This window comes from Oncorhynchus tshawytscha, linkage group LG27 (assembly GCF_018296145.1).
Source record: "Oncorhynchus tshawytscha isolate Ot180627B linkage group LG27, Otsh_v2.0, whole genome shotgun sequence".
Taxonomy (NCBI): Eukaryota; Metazoa; Chordata; class Actinopteri; order Salmoniformes; family Salmonidae; genus Oncorhynchus; species Oncorhynchus tshawytscha.
Window position 1 is genome coordinate 3,572,623 of NC_056455.1, and position 18,905 is coordinate 3,591,527.

The window sequence follows — 18,905 nt, forward strand, 5'->3', positions numbered from 1 at the left end:
AACACAGGAATGATGGTTGCTGATAATGGGCCTCTGTACACCTATGTAGATATTCCATTAAAAATGAATACTTTTTCATTTAACCAGGCAAGTCAGTTAAGAACAAATTCTTATTTACAATGATGGCCAAAGAACAGCAGGTTAACTGCCTTGTTCAGGGGAATAACAACAGAGCTTTACTCTGTCAGCTCAGGGATTCGAGCTAGCAACCTTTAGGTTACTGGTCCAACGCTCTAACCACTAGGATACCTGCCACCCCAATCAGCCGTTTCCAGCTACAACAGTAATTTACAACATTAACACTGTCTACACTGTATTTCTGATCAAGCTGATGTTAATTTAATGGACAAAAAATGTGTTTTTCTTTCAAAAGCAAGTACATTTCTAAGTGACCCCAAACTTTTGAATGGTAGTGTACATTACTGCATAGTAACTGTAATCCTAGTTTGCACTTTGCACATTTCAATTATTTGTAAACAAGCTTTCAATCAACATTATTCGTGTTATTTTAGGCATTTATAGATTGAGGGGTAGTCTAAACATACCAATGAGTTTCTACTGTTTAGCTCAACTTCATATAAGAGGGATGGAAATGTCAACTGCAATGGGTAAACATGTTACAACTTTCCAAAATGTACAATGTTCAAACATGAGAAAAGTTAGGGGGTGTTATAATTGAAAACAGCTGGACATGCCCTGAGGCTGTAGCTCCGTTGATGACTGGTGCCATAGTAATGACCTCTGGGACCATGTGTGTGTGGTCGACCCTACTGTCGCCAGGGCCAGTTACCTGTAAGCACTGCTAGGCAGGTTACGGTGGTCATGTCTTGTTCTTTATTTACCATTCTCGCTCTGTTAGACAGCTGTGACACTACGCTCTTTAACCTCTGTCCATCCACAATCACGGACAAAAATCCACTGGTTGTAAATGCTGTGTTTTTTCTCTTGTCTTTCTCTCCCTTTCATTCCTTTTGTGATCCCCTTCTCTGTGTCTGTCTCTCTATCTCCCTCCCTCCTTTCTCTGTTGCTCAGGCCTGTTCTGTAACATGTCCATCGATCCCATCGGTACCTGCTGGCCAAAGAGCACTGCAGGGGAGTGGGTGTTACGGCCATGTCCAGAGATGTTCTATGGCGTCAAATACAACACCACCAGTGAGTAGAGCCCCATTGACAATGCTTATTTGTGTGTGTCTGTCAATATCCAAGGTTATACATTACCAGTCAAAAGTTTGGACACACCTACTCATTCAAGGGGTTTTCTTTATTTAGACTATTTTTAACATTGCACAATAATAGTGAAGTCATTAAAATTATGAAAGAACACATATGGAATCAGGTAGTAACCAAAAGAGTTAAACAAATCAAAATAGATTTTAGATTCTTTAAAGTAGCCACCCTTTGCCTTGATGACAACTTTGCACACTCTTGGCATTCTCTCAACCAGTTTCACATGGAATGCTTTTCCAACAGTCTTGAAGGAGTTCCCACATATACTGAGCACTTGTTGGCTGCTTTTCTTTCACTCTGCGGCCCTACTCATCCCAAACCATCTCAATTCTGTTGAGGTCGGGTGATTGTGGAGGCCAGGTCATCTGATGAAGCACTCTCCTTCTTGGTCAAATAGCCCTTACACTGCCTGGAGGTATGTTGGGTCATTGTCCTGTTGAAAAACAAATGATAGTCCCATTAAGCGCAAACCAGATGGGTTGGCGTATCGCTGCAGAAGGCTGTGGCTTAAATTTGAAAATAAATCACAGACAGTGTTACAAGACAGTTTTACCAGCAAAGCACCCCCACACCTCCTCCTCCATGCTTCACTGTGGGAACCACACATGCGGAGGTCATCCGTTCACCTACTCTGCGTCTAACAAAGTCATGGCTGTTGGAGCCAAAAAAACTCTCAAATTTGGAGGACAGATTTCCACCGGTCTAATGTCCATTGCTCGTGTTTCTTGGCCCAAGCAAGTCTCTTCTTATTGGTGTCCTTTAGTAGTAGTTTCTTTGCAGCAATTCGACCATGAAGGCCTGATTCACGCAGTCTCCTCTGAACAGTTGATGTTGAGATGTATCTGTTACTAAGACTTTGTGAAGAATTGATTTTGGCTGCAATTTCTGAGGTGCAGTTAACTCTAATGAACATATCCTCTGCAGGAGAGGTAACTCTGGGACTTTCTTCCCTGTGGCGGTCCTCATGAAAGACAGTTTCATCATAGTGCTTGATGGTTTTTGCGACTGCAATCTTCCGGATTGACTGACCTTCATTGTGATTTGGTGAGGTTGGACCCAGGTGCAGAGAAGAGACCAGACGAGAAATCAGTGGTTAAGGATAAACATTATTTACTGAGAAACAGCCGCAGGATTACAGTACACTGGAAAAAAAACAAAAACACTAAGTCTTGAAAACTCACCCAGGAAACAAATCCACAGCTTAAACAAATCAAGCTTCTGCAAAGGAAACCAGAAAACAACTCTTTTAACAGGGAAAGCATAATGAGTAATTGGACGCACCTGTCATTAATGTCTCTAGGACGGTCTCTGCCACCCTCTTGTGAAAGGTGGAACCATTGCATTACCCTCCCTTCTAGTAGCGGCTCCATCCTCGGAGCCAGGGCGACCACCACGGAGTCAGTTGAAGTCCTGAAAAGTCCCGGTTCCAAGATGTCCCGTGGGCAGGCACCCACGCCCACTCCTGGGGACCGTAGCCCTCGCAGTCCACCAGGTACTGCAGGGTGCCTCAGGCCCGAACCAAAACTGACATTCAATAGTCCAGTGCACGTGTTCGGCAGTGTGTTATGAGCATATTCCACCCAGACGAGGAACTTGCTCCAGTTGCTGGCCTGAGTGGAGACGAAACAGCGGAATAACTTATCCAGCTCTTGGTTGGCCATTAGACTGTAGGTGGAACCCCGAGTAGACTCACCGGCGCTCCCAATAGGGAGCAAAATGCCTTCCAATAACGTGCAATGAACTGGGGCCCCACAAACTGAGACAATTTCCTGGGAAAGTCTGTGTAGCTGAAAGACATGGGTAATCACGAGATCAGTGGTCTCCTTCGCTGAGGTGAACTTGGGTAAAGCGATGAAATGGGCTCCCTTTGAGAAATGATCGACGACCACCAGGATAGTGGTGCAGTGCCGTTGTATTTTGTTTGTCCTTTTTTGTATCATATTTCTCCCCAAAGGACTATTTTCTGTTTTGAATTCACCCAGAGGGAATTGGTAGTGTTTTTTAAAAAAAAATTAAAACCAGTTAGTGATGTAGTCATGGGCTCGACAAACAGAAGGGGGTACATTATGTATGCCTATGCTCCACCTTTTAGCAAAATATATATATCCGCCTCTGGTTGTGTTTCTTTCAGTATGTAGGGGATAAGAGGAGGACTGACTGGAAAAAAAAACAGCCAGAGTTCTGAATATCCTTTAGTCCTACTTTCAGGCCACACCTTCACAGATTGTTATCTGAATATTGTCGAGGCATCAAAGCGGTACAGAAACAAATGCAATAGAAAGATGAGCCATGAATATTAATGCCTATATTCAATTCAATATGATTCGGGCTGTTGGCCATGGGATATTTTATGACGGATCCTGTAAAGGTTTGAGCTCTCGTGTTCAGTTGGTTACTAAAGCGGACTGTTCACCAATTTCCCCCGTCATCATCCGTTTTCGGGGAGAAACACACTTAAGAAGTAAACGGAAACTGCAGTAACAGATACCTCTCTCTCTCTCTAAAAAATATTGTGGGAGCCCTCCCAAAAAGCTTGTGAACTTCAAGCTTCAATCTCAGGGCTCAGAGAACCAGTTGGCTTCCACACACAACCCCACACAGCACAGGATGAAACCAATTAAGACCAACGTGTTACTTTCTGTGAGAGCTATGATGGTCTCTCTCTCTCCCTCTCTCTCGCTCGCTCTCTCACCAACACCAAAATCTGTTTTATTCATTTACGAAGTAAGATTTAGTAAACTCTTGAGACATCAATGTGGATAGTTTAAGTAGCTGATGCTAGTTTGAAAGAGGACTGTCAATGATTTTTTTTCACGTAGCTCCCATTCCAACAATAATCAACAATCACTATCAGAAACAAGCTTATCCTCCTTTTCTCAGAGGGTCAATGTGTGCTTCTCTGAAAATGATCAGTAGAGTGAAATGAATACTAGTGTTGTGTGGGAGCACCCATTAAATAAATGAAAGTCTTCTGATTCTGTAGATAAAACATGTTGATGATTTTTTAATTGCTGGAGTAAGTACTTAGGCATGTGTATGTGATATTCCCTCTAGCAATTAGTCACTAACCATTAAAGACGAGTGACGATGGCAAAGTGGAGGCCACACAAAACTACCCGCAGTACCACTATAGGACCAATTACTGTTGCTCTGTCCTCTTAGGCCCTAGGAAATGGACGAAAAAGCCATGTTAACTATTTAATACACCACTCTAGAAGGCTACATTACAATATGAGAAACACACCACTCTAGAAGATTACATTACATTTTGAGAAACACACCACTTTAGAAGATTACATTATAATATGAGAAACACACCACTCTAGAAGGTTACATTACAATATAAGAAACACACCACTCTAGAAGGCTGCATTACAATATGAGAAACACACCACTCTAGAAGGCTGCATTACAATATGAGAAACACACCACTCTAAAAGATTACATTATAATATGACAAACACACCACTCTAGAAGGTTACATTACAATATAAGAAACACACCACTCTAGAAGGCTGCATTACAATATGAGAAACACACCACTCTAGAAGGTTACATTATAATATGAGAAACACCACTCTAGAAGGTTACATTACAATATGAGAAACAAACCACTCTAGAAGGTTACATTACAATATGAGAAACACACCACTCTAGAAGGTTACATTACAATATAAAAAACACACCGCTCTAGAAGGCTGCATTACAATATAAAAAACACACCACTCTAGAAGGTTGCATTACAATATGAGAAACACCACTCTAGAAGGTTACATTACAATATGAGAAACACACCACTCTAGAAGGCTGCATTACAATATGAGAAACACACCACTCTAGAAGGCTGCATTACAATATGAGAAACACACCACTCTAGAAGGCTGCATTACAATATGAGAAACACACCACTCTAGAAGGCTGCATTACAATATGAGAAACACACCACTCTAGAAGGCTGCATTACAATATGAGAAACACACCACTCTAGAAGGCTGCATTACAATATGAGAAACACACCACTCTAGAAGGCTGCATTACAATATGAGAAACACACCACTCTAGAAGGTTACATTATAATATAAGAAACACACCACTCTAGAAGGCTGCATTACAATATGAGAAACACACCACTCTAGAAGGTTACATTATAATATAAGAAACACACCACTCTAGAAGGTTACATTACAATATGAGAAACACACCACTCTAGAAGGTTACATTACAATATGAGAAACACACCACTCTAGAAGATTACATTATAATATAAGAAACACACCACTCTAGAAGGTTACATTACAATATGAGAAACACACCACTCTAGAAGGTTACATTACAATATGAGAAACACACCAATCTAGAAGGTTACATTACAATATGAGAAACAGCAAAGTGGTAATCCATCTGTCATAACCTGACCTAAGACATGTGATTTATTGCATGATCTGAGGTATCCTATATATCCTATTCAGTGATTTCATTTCTCTAGTCCTTCACTTTCATTGTAGAAAAGATAACTCCCAAACACATTAATGCTACATCTGCATGTTTATTGTGTTGACATTTAGGACAGAGAACTTTTTCAAGAAGATAGTACTTCCTCTCCTCTGTCATCCCACCCAATCCAAAGGGGTTTTAATTGAATAACTAATTGTCAGTGTTTTCATAAAACAAGCATAGACGTACTTGATGTTATAGAAGAGCTGGCTGACACCATCACGGAAATGACGTGCGCACACCGATGGGGATGAAGGGCGTGTGATGTTTGGATGTCTGAAAGGTCAGACAGCTAGCAACTATGACATGAAGCTGCCATGTGGGGTATCGTAGATGGCTGACTTCCGATAGTTTTATCTTGTTCTTGATGTCATGTCTTGTCTAGCCAACAACTGTGACAACGTACTTAAGAGACAATAAGTGCTCATCGTGCAAACGTATTGATGTTTTCAATAAACATTTGGATGCAAAATATAGTTTCGGCCTACACGTTGTCAACAATCTCAGCCAACACAGTCTGTTTTGCCCATAGTTTGCAGCCGTCGGTTGTATTGCTAAACAACCAACCTGTCTATAGCACTGACATATTCTTTGGCCTCTGAAGGTATTGGGAATTTTACATCAATTGAGCAGATAATTGTAATGGCTACAATATACTGAAGCTTCTTTTAATGATGATAAAGCTATATGATTCCTGGTTTCATTGGAAGCAACATTATCTTCATATTATGTAGAAATTATATTTTAAAAAGATATATATATATATATATATATATATATAGTTGAAGTTGGAAGTTTACATACACCTAAGCCAAATACATTTAAACTCAGTTTTTCACAATTCCTAACATTTAATCCTAGTAAAAATTCCCTGTCAGTTAGGATCACCATTTTATTTTAAGAATGTAAAATTTGAAGAATAATAGTAGAGAGAATGATTTATTTCAGCTTATTCATCACATTACCAGTGGGTCAGAGGTTTACATACACTCAATTAGTATTTGGTAGCATTGCCTCTAAATTGTTTAACTTGGGTCAAGCGTTTCGGGTAGCCTTCCACAAGCTTCCCACAATAAGTTGTGTGAATTCTGGCCCATTTCTCCTGACAGCTGGTGTAACTGAGTCAGGTTTGTAGGCCTCCTTGCTCGCCCACGCTTTCTCAGTTTTGCCCACACATTTTCTATAGGTCAGGGCTTTGTGATGGCCAATCCAATACCTTGACTTTGTTGTCCTTGCCACAAATTTGGAAGTATGCTTGGGGTCATTGTCCATTTGGAAGACACATATGCAACCAAGCTTGAACTTCCTCACTGATGTCCTGAGATGTTGCTTCAATATATCCACATAGTTTTCATTCCTCATGAAGCCATCTATTTTGAGAAGTGCACCAGTCCCTCCTGCAGCAAAGCACCACCACAACATGATGCTGCCACCCCAGTGCTTCACAGTTGGGATGGTGCCCTTCGGCTTGCAAGTCTCCTCCTTTTTCCTCCAAACATAATGATGGTCGTTACGGCCAAACAGTTATATTTTTGTTTCATCAGACCAGAGGACATTTCTCCAAAAGTACGATATTTGTCCCCATGTACAGTTGCAAACCGTAGTCTGGCTTTTTTTATGGCAGTTTTGGAGCAGTGGCTTCTTCCTTGCTAAGCAGCCTTTCAGGTCATGTTGATATAGGACTCGTTTACTGTGGATATAGATACTTTTGTACCTGTTTCCTCCAGCATCTTCACAAGGTCCTTTGCTGTTGTTCTGGGATTGATTTGCACTTTTTGCATCAAAGTACGTTCCTCTCTAGGAGACAGAACGCGTCTCCTTCCTGAGCGGTATGACGGCTGCGTGGTCCCATGGTGTTTATACTTGCTTACTATTGTTTGTACAGATGAACGTGGTACCTTCAGGTGTTTGGAAATCGCTCCCAAGGATGAACCAGACTTGTGGAGGTCTACAAATGTTTCTCCAAACGATTTGTGATATAATTTCCCAGTGCATTATCAGAACGATGAACTATCTCCCGAGGGAATCAACGTTGGTCTGAAGCCAGCACAAACACCATCGAGCTCCTCCAGTGGTATAGTCAGATGATCAGAGCAGAATTGATTACAATTGATTTGAAGGAAAGGACTTTGATCTCTAAAAATGGAGCAATTATCCCAGTCTGTTCCTCATCCAGAAGTTCTCCGTGGAAATGGCTCCCCCCCCCCGACACAGATTTGAATTTATGAAATTTCCTGACAAGAATAGAACGATGATGAACTGCTGGGAGCTGCTTCTCTGTCATTTTAAATGGTCCCAAACCACACTTTAGTTGATATATTAGATTAGCAAAGGTAGATATCTGGACACATGCAATGGTCTGGTCCTGTTTTGTAATATTATCTACACAGTGTCAAACATCTGTTAAAAGGGACATTTCACCCCAAAATCAAAGTTAGTCAGAACTCAAAAGTGGACTAATTGTCCCAGGCTGTTTTGTAGCTAAAAAGTTGATAATTGAGTGTGCGTTTAAAAAGGCTTAGTGGTGGTTTGTTTTTAAATGAGCCATGTGTAAGGGGTGCGTACTGGCGGCAGAGAAGTCAGACGCAGGAGAGCAAAAACTGTGTTTCCAACTGCGCAGTTTAATAATAAAAACCCACAGAACAATCAATAAATGGGTACAAAACCCGACGCACACCAGACATAACAAGCACTTACAACAAACAATACCGGACAAGGACATGGGGGGGAACAGAGGGTTAAATACACAACATGTAATTGATTGAATTGAAATCAGGTGTGTGGGAAGACAAGACAAAACAAATGGAAAATGAAAAGGTGGATCGGCGATGGCTAGAAGACCGGTGATGTCGACCACCGAACGTCGCCCGAACAAGGAGAGGGACCGACTTCGGAGGAAGTCGTGACAACATGGCAGTTCTGGAAGCACACCAGTAATCTCAATCTTTGTTGCAGAAACGTAAGAAGATCAACCTCCAGTTCCACAAAAATGTAACCACACACTCAATATTTATTGATGCTCATCAATGCTCATGAACACTGTAATTACAAGTTGATAAATGCCTTGATTACCCATCAGTGTCATCGTGAAACAAATTACTTAAACTAAATGATGATTCATGTTTAGTTACTTAGAATCATTCTCCTGCCAATTTACATCACCATATTCTATTAACTAATCGATCCATGGGTCTGCCTTCAGCCCAGCACTTTGTCAGGAGCGTGTGTGTGCGCGTGTGTGTGTGTGTGTGCATGTGAATGATCACAGAGCTCTTTCATGGTTTGACAGGACCAATTAAGGAAGCCCTTGGCTTTTAAATGTCTAATCAATACAACTACCAAGTATAGGTAGCATTAGAGGCAGAAAAGAGTGGAAAGAGAGGGAGAAAATGGAAATGAGGGGAAATGGTGACAGGAACAATTACAACAGGCATTGAGTTGTGTATGTGTGATCTAAATCACCTCAACCTCCAAGCAGGGAGGACTAGGAGGAAAAGGACAATAATAGTCCAGAAAGGATTCAAGTCAAGACTCCAGTAGAGTGATGGATATAAATTGGAAAGAAAGTGGTGGAAAGATGTCATCTCCTGGACTCTCTCTCTTCCCCCCAGTCTCGCAGGTCTCTTCTATAACATGTCCATCAACACATGTCCATTTGACCTACAGCGATGCCTATAGTCTGCCTGTCTCTGTCTCTCTCCTCTCTCACACACACCCTCTCTGTCTGTATTTCCCCCTTGTTATATCGACACAGTCAGTAGAGTCAGTTCTCCAACCTTGTACACCACCACCGCCACCCCTCAACGACTCAGCCCAACTCTCCAGTCACTGCTCTGTTGCATTCCACCTCTACATCCTGTCCAGAAACACTGTCTGCCCCCAATCTGCTCAGGCTTTACAGAAGCTGTTTTGGGCCCTTCCTTAGTCCCTCTGGTCCAAGCTAGAGTGATTGACTAGCACAGTACTAGTCACATTACCGACGGTGTCCAATGGAGCTTACACCTGCTAGCAGACAAACAGTTGGGAGGGAAGAGCTGAGACAACTGATGGCCAAAGTCCTTGACTACCCTCCAATTGCTTTTCTCTTGGCTCAGTGTACTCGTCATTATGGATAACCCAAGCGTGGATGATAGAAGGGTACAGGCCAGCCTGAAGCTGAAGAACTTTGGCAGAAAGTTTGGCAGAACGTTTCCTTCATACAGTGCCTTGCGAAAGTATTCGGCCCCCTTGAACTTTGCGACCTTTTGCCACATTTCAGGCTTCAAACATGAAAGATATAAAACTGTATTTTTTTGTGAAGAATCAACAACAAGTGGGACACAATCATGAAGTGGATGACATTTATTGGATATTTCAATTTTTTTAAACAAATTATTCAGCCCCTTTACTTTCAGTGCAGCAAACTCTCTCCAGAAGTTCAGTGAGGATCTCTGAATGATCCAATGTTGACCTAAATGACTAATGATGATAAATACAATCCACCTGTGTGTAATCAAGTCTCCGTATAAATGCACCTGCACTGTGATAGTCTCAGAGGTCCGTTAAAAGCGCAGAGAGCATCATGAAGAACAAGGAACACACCAGGCAGGTCCGAGATACTGTTGTGAAGAAGTTTAAAGCCGAATTTGGATACAAAAAGATTTCCCAAGCTTTAAACATCCCAAGGAGCACTGTGCAAGCGATAATATTGAAATGGAAGGAAGTATCAGACCACTGCAAATCTACCAAGACCTGGCCGTCCCTCTAAACTTTCAGCTCATACAAGGAGAAGACTGATCAGAGATGCAGCCAAGAAGCCCATGATCACTCTGGATGAACTGCAGAGATCTACAGCTGAGGTGGGAGACTCTGTCCATAGGACAACAATCAGTTGTATATTGCACAAATCTGGCCTTTATGGAAGAGTGGCAAGAAGAAAGCCATTTCTTAAAGATATCCATAAAAAGTGTTGTTTAAAGTTTGCCACAAGCCACCTGGGAGACACACCAAACATGTGGAAGAAGGTGCTCTGGTCAGATGAAACCAAAATGGAACTTTATTTCAACAATGCAAAACGTTATGTTTGGTGTAAAAGCAACACAGCTCATCACTCTGAACACACCATCCCCACTGTCAAACATGGTGGTGGCAGCATCATGGTTTGGGCCTGCTTTTCTTCAGCAGGGACAGGGAAGATGGTTAAAATTGATGGGGAGATGGATGGAGCCAAATACAGGACCATTTATAATGGAATGGTTCAAAAATAAACATATCCAGGTGTTAGAATGGCCAAGTCAAAGTCCAGACCTGAATCCAATCGAGAATCTGTGGAAAGAACTGAAAACTGCTGTTCACAAATGCTCTCCATCCAACCTCACTGAGCTCGAGCTGTTTTGCAAGGAGGAATGGGAAAAATTTCAGTCTCTCGATGTGCAAAACTGATAGAGACATACCCCAAGCGACTTACAGCTGTAATCGCAGCAGAAGGTGGCGCTACAAAGTATTAACTTAAGGGGACTGAATAATTTTGCACGCCCAATTCTTCAGTTTTTGATTTGTTAAAAAAGTTTGAAATATCCAATAAATGTCGTTCCACTTCATGATTGTGTCCCACTTGTTGATTCTTCACAAAAAAATACAGTTTTATATCTTTATGTTTGAAGCCTGAAATGTGGCAAAAGGTCGCAAAGTTCAAGGGGGCCGAATACTTTCGCAAGGCACTGTACATGGTGCTGTAACATCATTTCAGAACAGTGATTGTCTTCCCAGATAGGTTACATTGGTATTATCGTTACACACCGCTTTAGATGTTTCATCCCTTATATTAGTGTTTCACACCCCTAGATCGAGTCTGGAATTATACCGTTCAATTGGGTCCCCACTCCTGATCCTTCTTCACATATATCTCCTTTGTAGCTGGGTTTACTGATTGTAGGTGTTCAGTTCAGTTCAGTCCACTTTTTAACTGGGCTTCCCACTTTCTTCTTAGAGTTCCTAGAGCTCTTCAGACAGTGAAGATTGAACCCCATTCGTATTCACCAGATATATTCTCCCCTGTAACAAAGATTGTTCCACAACGAATGGTAAACAGCATTCGCTATTCTGCGTTGCCATGCTTACTACATAGCCTGGCAGCTCGTTGATTAAGCCCACTTAAGACGTGCCGGAACACAACATACCCATCCCGTTTGAGGGGGCGAGAGAGAATGTTAAGCTTCTGGCGGGGGCTTACATGGGATTCAGCTAGATTTCGATTAATTATAGCTTAGAAGGTCGGCTGCGTTAATAGAGTGAGTCATCCAATACCAACGGGGGTCGCCGTGGCGGTCGGGAGGAGGGAAAGAGGGAATGAGATCACACTGAATAAGAATTGAAACTGTATCAAAGCACAGGCACTCCAACGTCATTAAATGGCAATGTGTCAGCTGTAGGTGTTGATAATTGGAGTTTAAGAATGAATGATCTTTGGAATTACTGTGTATTGAAAATGAGTGCCGGAGCATCACAAGGTGGTTTCCTTGGCAAGAGTTGAAGTTTGGATTTTGCGCTGGCCTTTACACTGTTTAAATTATAGTCAGGAGGGGGAACATGGGAGCCTCTTCTTCAGGGTAGATATTGACTCTGTCGGGAAAATGCAGAATGCAGATGCAGACTTTAAATCCTTCCCTCTCTTTCCTTTCCAATTTAAGTCTAGCTCTCAGCTGGAGCTCTACTTTAACTAATGGAATTCCATTCTCCATTTTTATATTTATCCAGACGGTTGAAAGGAGAGGTGGCGACAGATGAGGGAGGATGTGAAGATTAGAAATTCCAGACTTGGAATTTACTGAACCTTCTAGACTCCATCTTGAGGAAGGAAGTTCTGGACCTGGGATCCCTGTCTCTGGAGAAAACGTCTACTCCTGAAATTGGAGTGTTCCCACTCCACCAAAACTCAGCATTCTATTGGGAGCTTTATTTGTGATATTAGTTGTTTACGATCGATACAGTGACAGAAGGGTGTAAATGATTAGCCGTAGGGACGTTGCTGTGCGTGAGTTAGCCTGAGTTCCTTGTCACATTGGCGTGATACTGGACATCATAGCGACCTCATTTTCAAACAAAGCTAAAAGAAAGAGAAACTATTCAGAAGGCTTAGAAAAAGGTCACCATGACTGATTTTCAAAGTCAAAAAGATGTAAACTATCGTTTTTGTGGATCTTTTCATCCATGACAAACATGTAATCTTCTCCTCTCAGTTCAATGCTATTTCCTCAATCTTTCCAAGAAAGCTTATTCCCAGGAACAGCAGTATGGCATTCTTAAACCTTCAGAGAAAGTGTACTATAGCTCAAAGTTCAGGGTAGAGTGAGGAAGAGGACCTTGCTTGGTGCAGGGCCAGCTACTCTCAGCTGCAGTGGGAATGATTGAATCCCACTGATAATACCTACTCAGCCTTAAAGATATTGACTTGAGGCCTTCCCCAATTCCCCCTACAACAGAACCCCACAATAGGGCTGATTCAGGTGGAAGAATGATATCATTCTGGAAGGTCCAGAGCAGGTGAGCAGAAATGTATTGTCAGCGGTTTGTTTCAGAAGACAATCCATCCTTTGCTTTCTGCAGGGTGTGTGTGTGTGTGTGTGTGTGTGTGTGTACTGTCTCATTCTCTTTCATGTATGTACTGTATGCCATATGTTCAGTACAACCCAACCTCCAACCCAGTTCAAAGATCGAACCGTGTTGTGTATGCTTAATTACATCATGTATACTGCCAACCATCTATTGTGGTGCTCTTGGCAGACAGTCATGGTATAATGGTAGCCAGAAAGAACTAATCTGTAGGACAGATGTATAGGTTAGTCCCGACGGTGTTCAGTGATACAGGCTATGAAAGTTAAAATGTTGATGTCAATGATCAATAAATGCATGAGAGAGTGTGTTAACTAGTGTTTGTATTCCAAAACCAACTCCCACAGATCAAGAACAGGTCAGTATATGTAGCCTACATAATGGTTGGAAATAACTACTGTAATACAGAACCCTTACAGCAAAAAAACAACGATAATCTCAAATATTTATTATTTTGGGGCGGCGGGGGGGTGTATACCACGTCAAGAGTGTTATTGTTGAGATATCCTGGCATCACACTTCTCTCGTTCAATTATAGTTATTGATTTCATACCTTTTCCAAACTTTTTATAATGGTTCATCTAAGTCTATCAAAAAAAATGTTTTTATCCCATTACTTCGTGTTTGTACAGATCTCCATCTTGAGAGCATAGCAGGAAGTATACAAAATTGTATGGCCTTAGGTCGTGCTTACGTTTGATATGTTTTGTGTTTTGTCTGTAGGATTCATGTGATGTAACATAATGTAACATATTGAGAGCATGGCATGCCACCTACTCTGTGTCAATCAACTTAAGAACAACCAATTAGACCTGTCATGGGGTAACAACATGATGCTTCCTTTCTTGCACTTTGTCAGGTAATATTACGATGGTTCATTAGGTGTTAGTAGAGCGTAGCTGACAGTCTTTATTTTTAGGTTAGCTTAAGATCTGACTGCTTTTGATGTGTTTTCGGCTGTCTCCAACACTCTGTCGCTTACTCCGTCGCAACCTTGTGAACACAGCAGAGAGTCTTTTAGAAGTCTGTGCCTTTGCTTCTCTGTTTGTCTCTTGCTTACTTCTGGAGTCACGTTACCTCCACTGTGTGCATGTAGCATGTACACCTGACATCAAGTAAAGACACCTCTCAGTCGTGGGTGTTTACTTTTTTATTATTTAGAGAATGGCGTGCAACATTGTCAAAGATTGGATCGTGTGTATCTGGGGCTATCAGCACTCTAAGCTGCATAAATTACAACCGCCCTGTGTGGTTTTTGCAGAATCTGAGTTTAAGGCTGCGGTTTATTTAATCCGCTTGTATGAAAGGAGAAATGGTGCATGTTTGCTTATTTTATAACATGGTTTTCAATCCTTTATTTCCGCAGACAATGTGTATAGAGAATGCCTTTCCAACGGGTCTTGGGCCGTGAAAGGCAACTACACCCAGTGTCAAGAGATTCTCAATGAGGTATGTACTGTATGTAGCATGGTTATTGGTGTTTGGAAAGTTAACTGTTTAACTCTGAGAATACTGAGAATTTCTCTACAATGAATAGTAAAATATATTCTTGCATTCTTCTTCTAAGGATACAAGCACTGCTGAAAATATATTTACTATCTATTTGCAGAGAAATTTGCAGTATCCCTCAAACCGAAACACACACGATTGGCTTGATAGGGTCAGACACAGAGCAGCCCCCCTAAAGCATTGTAGGAGTTTTTTAACCAACTTTTCATTTTTACAACCACATCTCATTTTATTATGTAAATGGCACCTTTTCTGTGATTTCACTTGTTTTTGAGAAACTTACCTCAAACAGCAAATCACTTCCTCACACTCGTTGTGTAGTCTGGCGTCCCAGAAAATACATGAGCAAAGGCTCCAAAAACAGTTCTCAATATTGTGACGCAGGTCATTAAGATGTTGGACACACAAAATGGTTTAATTCCAAACTTTATTGACAACGTTATATTCCCTTTTACTGCAACTCGAGCGATTCCTCTCCATCCATTCTACAAGTAACAGCCAAAATAAAGGAAACACTTGAGTAAATGAGGGGTACAAAAGTATATTGAAAGCAGGTGCTACAATACAGGAAGTTCCAGACTCTTGTGGAATCTATGCCAAGGCGCATTGAAGCTGTTCTGGCAGCTCTTGGTGGCCTAATGCCCTATTAAGACACTTTATGTTTATTTTATTATACAGTTATACAGTTACGTGTAGTAGCAAGCTGCACAGATAATAGAACAGCTAGTTAAGGTAAACAGCTCGAGTTGCACAAAAGGGAATATAACGTTGCGGTAATGTTCAGAATGACACAATTTCATGTGTACAACATCTAAACATCTGCATCACTATACTGAAAGATGTTACTTTTCTAAAAGGACGTTTTGGGAGAGTTTGTTCATGTTTTTTTTCAGGGGCCCCATACTACACAACGAGGATAAGGAATTGATTTGTTGTTTGGGGTAAGTTTCTCATAAACAAGTGAAATCACAAAAAAAAGGTGTCTGGACCCCTTCTATAACATGTAATTTTCATAAAAAAATATAAAAAAAGTACCTTGCTCAAGGGCACAACGGCAGTAGCACCTGCGATACTGACACAAGCAACCCTCCGGTATCAGCTCACATCACACCAGATTTTTTTCACGTCGGTCCTGGTATTCGAAGCGAGTGGCTACCCTCAGGCTACTGGCCCTCTTCTCTAATCTTGAGGCTACAGCTGCCAATAGAAACATTCTGTGGTACAACAGAAATCAAACCAGCACCACCATGTGCCCTTCCAGCACACATTCTCTTAACAAAATTCCAGGACTGATGATGTCTCAAGCTTCATCTCTCCAATTTGCTTTTCGTTGTCAATGAGCATCCTGTTGATGCTGGATGACTAAGCCGTCACAAGTGAATCCTTTAGGGCATACAGAGTTAACTGTATCCAAGATGGCGTAGCAGTGAAGACGTGTTTGTTTGTCCTCTCATGTACTTTTGTATTTTTTGTATTTTTTGTATATATATTTCAATTTATTTTCAATCTCTTTTCGATTTTTTATTCGATTATACCTTCCGGTAACCTGCCTCACCCAATGTGATACGGAATCGCTATTATTTTCAATTTTAGAACACATTCAAGAACCTCCAGAAGCTAATCAGCTCATTAGCTACAAGCTACCTGTATCGGACTGCCTCTCCACAACAACGCCGGATTCCTGCCGTAATCCCTGGACCACTACTTCTGATCTTTGCAGCTAGCTAGCTCACAGCTTGCTTGCACTCAGTACCAGTACCGAAGCTATCCCTGAGGCCCACCTCCCGGCCTTCTCAGCTGTTCACCCGAACCCCACTCATACACGGCTAGAGCCCAATACTCCACCAGATCCTTGCTGTAAACTCTGGACCTTGGCACCGGATCACCGCTGCTACCGAATAGCTATGATGGTTAACGCCACTGCCACGAAGCTAGCACCAGTTAGCCGTGAGCCAGGCGCATCTCCCGGCTAGCAAACTAAATTCTTCAATACTTCTTTCCCCATCTGGCTTGGATTCTCTGTCGACACGGCGCCCCGCCGCACCACCACGACTGGTCTGCCGACGAATACTCCATCCGCTGTGCCTTCAATCGGCCTCCGTCGGAGCAGACGCTCTTACTAGCCCCGGGGTACTAACTTTAAACGCTGTGTCGCTAGCGTAGTGGCAGCTTCCCTGTTCCATCTACTGCTGTCCCCTGGACACTATGATCACTTGGCTACATAGCTGATGCCTGCTGGACTGTCCATTAATCACGGTACTCCATTCTTTATCTGTCGGCCCCAGCCGTGAACTCAGGCTCTGTGTGTAGTTAATCCGACCCTCTCTGCCTAGTCATCGCCATTTTACCTGCTGTTGTTGTGTTAGCTGATTAGCTGTTGTTGTTTCACCTGTTGTTTTAGCTAGCTCTCCCAATCAACACCTGCGATTACTTTATGTCTCGCTGTATGTCTCTCTCAAATGTCAATATGCCTTGTATACTGTTGTTCAGGTTAGTTATCATTGTTTTAGTTTACAATGGAGCCCCTAGTTCCACTCTTCATACCTCTGATACCTCCTTTGTCCCACCTTCCACACATGCGGTGACCTCACCCATTACAACCAGCATGTCCTGAGATACAACCTCTCTTATCATCACCCAGTGCCTGGGCTTACCTCCGCTGTACCCGCACCCCACCATACCCCTGTCTGCGCATTATGCCCTGAATATACTCTACCACGCCCAGAAATCTGCTCCTTTTATTCATTGTCCACAACGCTCTAGGCGACCAGTTTTGATAGCCTTTAGCCGCACCCTCATCCTACTCCTCCTCTGTTCCACGGGTGATGTGGAGGTAAACCCAGGCCCTGCATGTCCCCAGGCACCCTCATTTGTTGACTTCTGTGATCGAAAAAGCCTTTGTTTTCATGCATGTCAACATCAGAAGCCTCCTCCCTAAGTTTGTTTTACTCACTGCTTTAGCACACACTGCCAACCCTGATGTCCTTGCCATGTCTGAATCCTGGCTTAGGAAGGCCACCAAAAATTCTGAGATTTCCAGACCCAACTATAACATTTTCCGTCAAGATAGAACTGCCAAAGGGGGAGGAGTTGCAATCTACTGCAGAGATAGCCTGCAAAGTAATGTTATACTTTCCCAAACAGTTCGAACTTCTAATTTTAAAAATGAATCTCTCACTGTTGCCGCCTGCTACCGACCCCCCTCAGCTCCCAGCTGTGCCCTGGACACCATTTGTGAATTGATCGCCCCCCATCTAGCTTCAGAGTTTGTTCTGTTAGGTGACCTAAACTGGGATATGCTTAACACCCCGGCAGTCCTACAATCTAAACTAGATGCCCTCAATCTCACACAAATCATCAAGGAACCTACCAGGTACAACCCTAAATCTGTAAATAAGGGTACCCTCATAGACGTTATCCTGACCAACTGCGAGCAGGCCTTTCTAATCGACCTGGCACGGGTATCCTGGAAGGATATTGACCTCATCCCGTCAGTTGAGGATGCCTGGTCATTCTTTAAAAGTAACTTCCTCACCATCTTAGATAAGCATGCTCCGTTCAAAAAATGCAGAACTAAGAACAGATATAGCCCTTGGTTCACTCCAGACCTGACTGCCCTCGACCAGCACAAAAACATCCTGTGGCGGACTGCAATAGCATCGAATAGTCCCTGCGATATCCAACTGTTCAGGGAAGTCAGGAACCAATACACGCAGTCAATCAGGAAAGCAAAGGCCAGCTTTTTCAAGCAGAAATTTGCATCCTGTAGCTCTAACTCCAAAAAGTTCTGGGACACTATAAAGTTCATGGAGAACAAGGGCACCTCCTCCCAGCTGCCCACTGCACTGAGGCTAGGTAACACGGTCACCACCGATAAATCCATGATAATCGAAAACTTCAACAAGCATCTCCAACCTCGGCCAACAGCTCCCCGCAGCTACTCGCCCAAGCCTCCCAGCTTCTCCTTTACCCAAATCCAGATAGCAGATGTTCTGAAAGAGCTGCAAAACCTGGACCCGTACAAATCAGCTGGGCTTGACAATCTGGACCCTCTATTTCTGAAACTATCTGCCGCCATTGTCGCA

At 42.4% G+C, this 18,905-nt stretch overlaps 1 protein-coding gene across 1 annotated transcript in view; it reads left to right on the plus strand.

The window, feature by feature from the left end:
* LOC112225893 (corticotropin-releasing factor receptor 1-like) overlaps positions 1 to 18,905 on the plus strand; it is a 162,467-nt gene that overhangs the window by 82,525 nt on the left and 61,037 nt on the right. The window contains exons 4-5 of the mRNA XM_024390012.2: positions 1,033 to 1,152; positions 14,678 to 14,760. Of these exons, the coding sequence (XP_024245780.1) occupies positions 1,033 to 1,152; positions 14,678 to 14,760 (203 nt within the window). The remainder of the gene's footprint in view (positions 1 to 1,032; positions 1,153 to 14,677; positions 14,761 to 18,905) is intronic.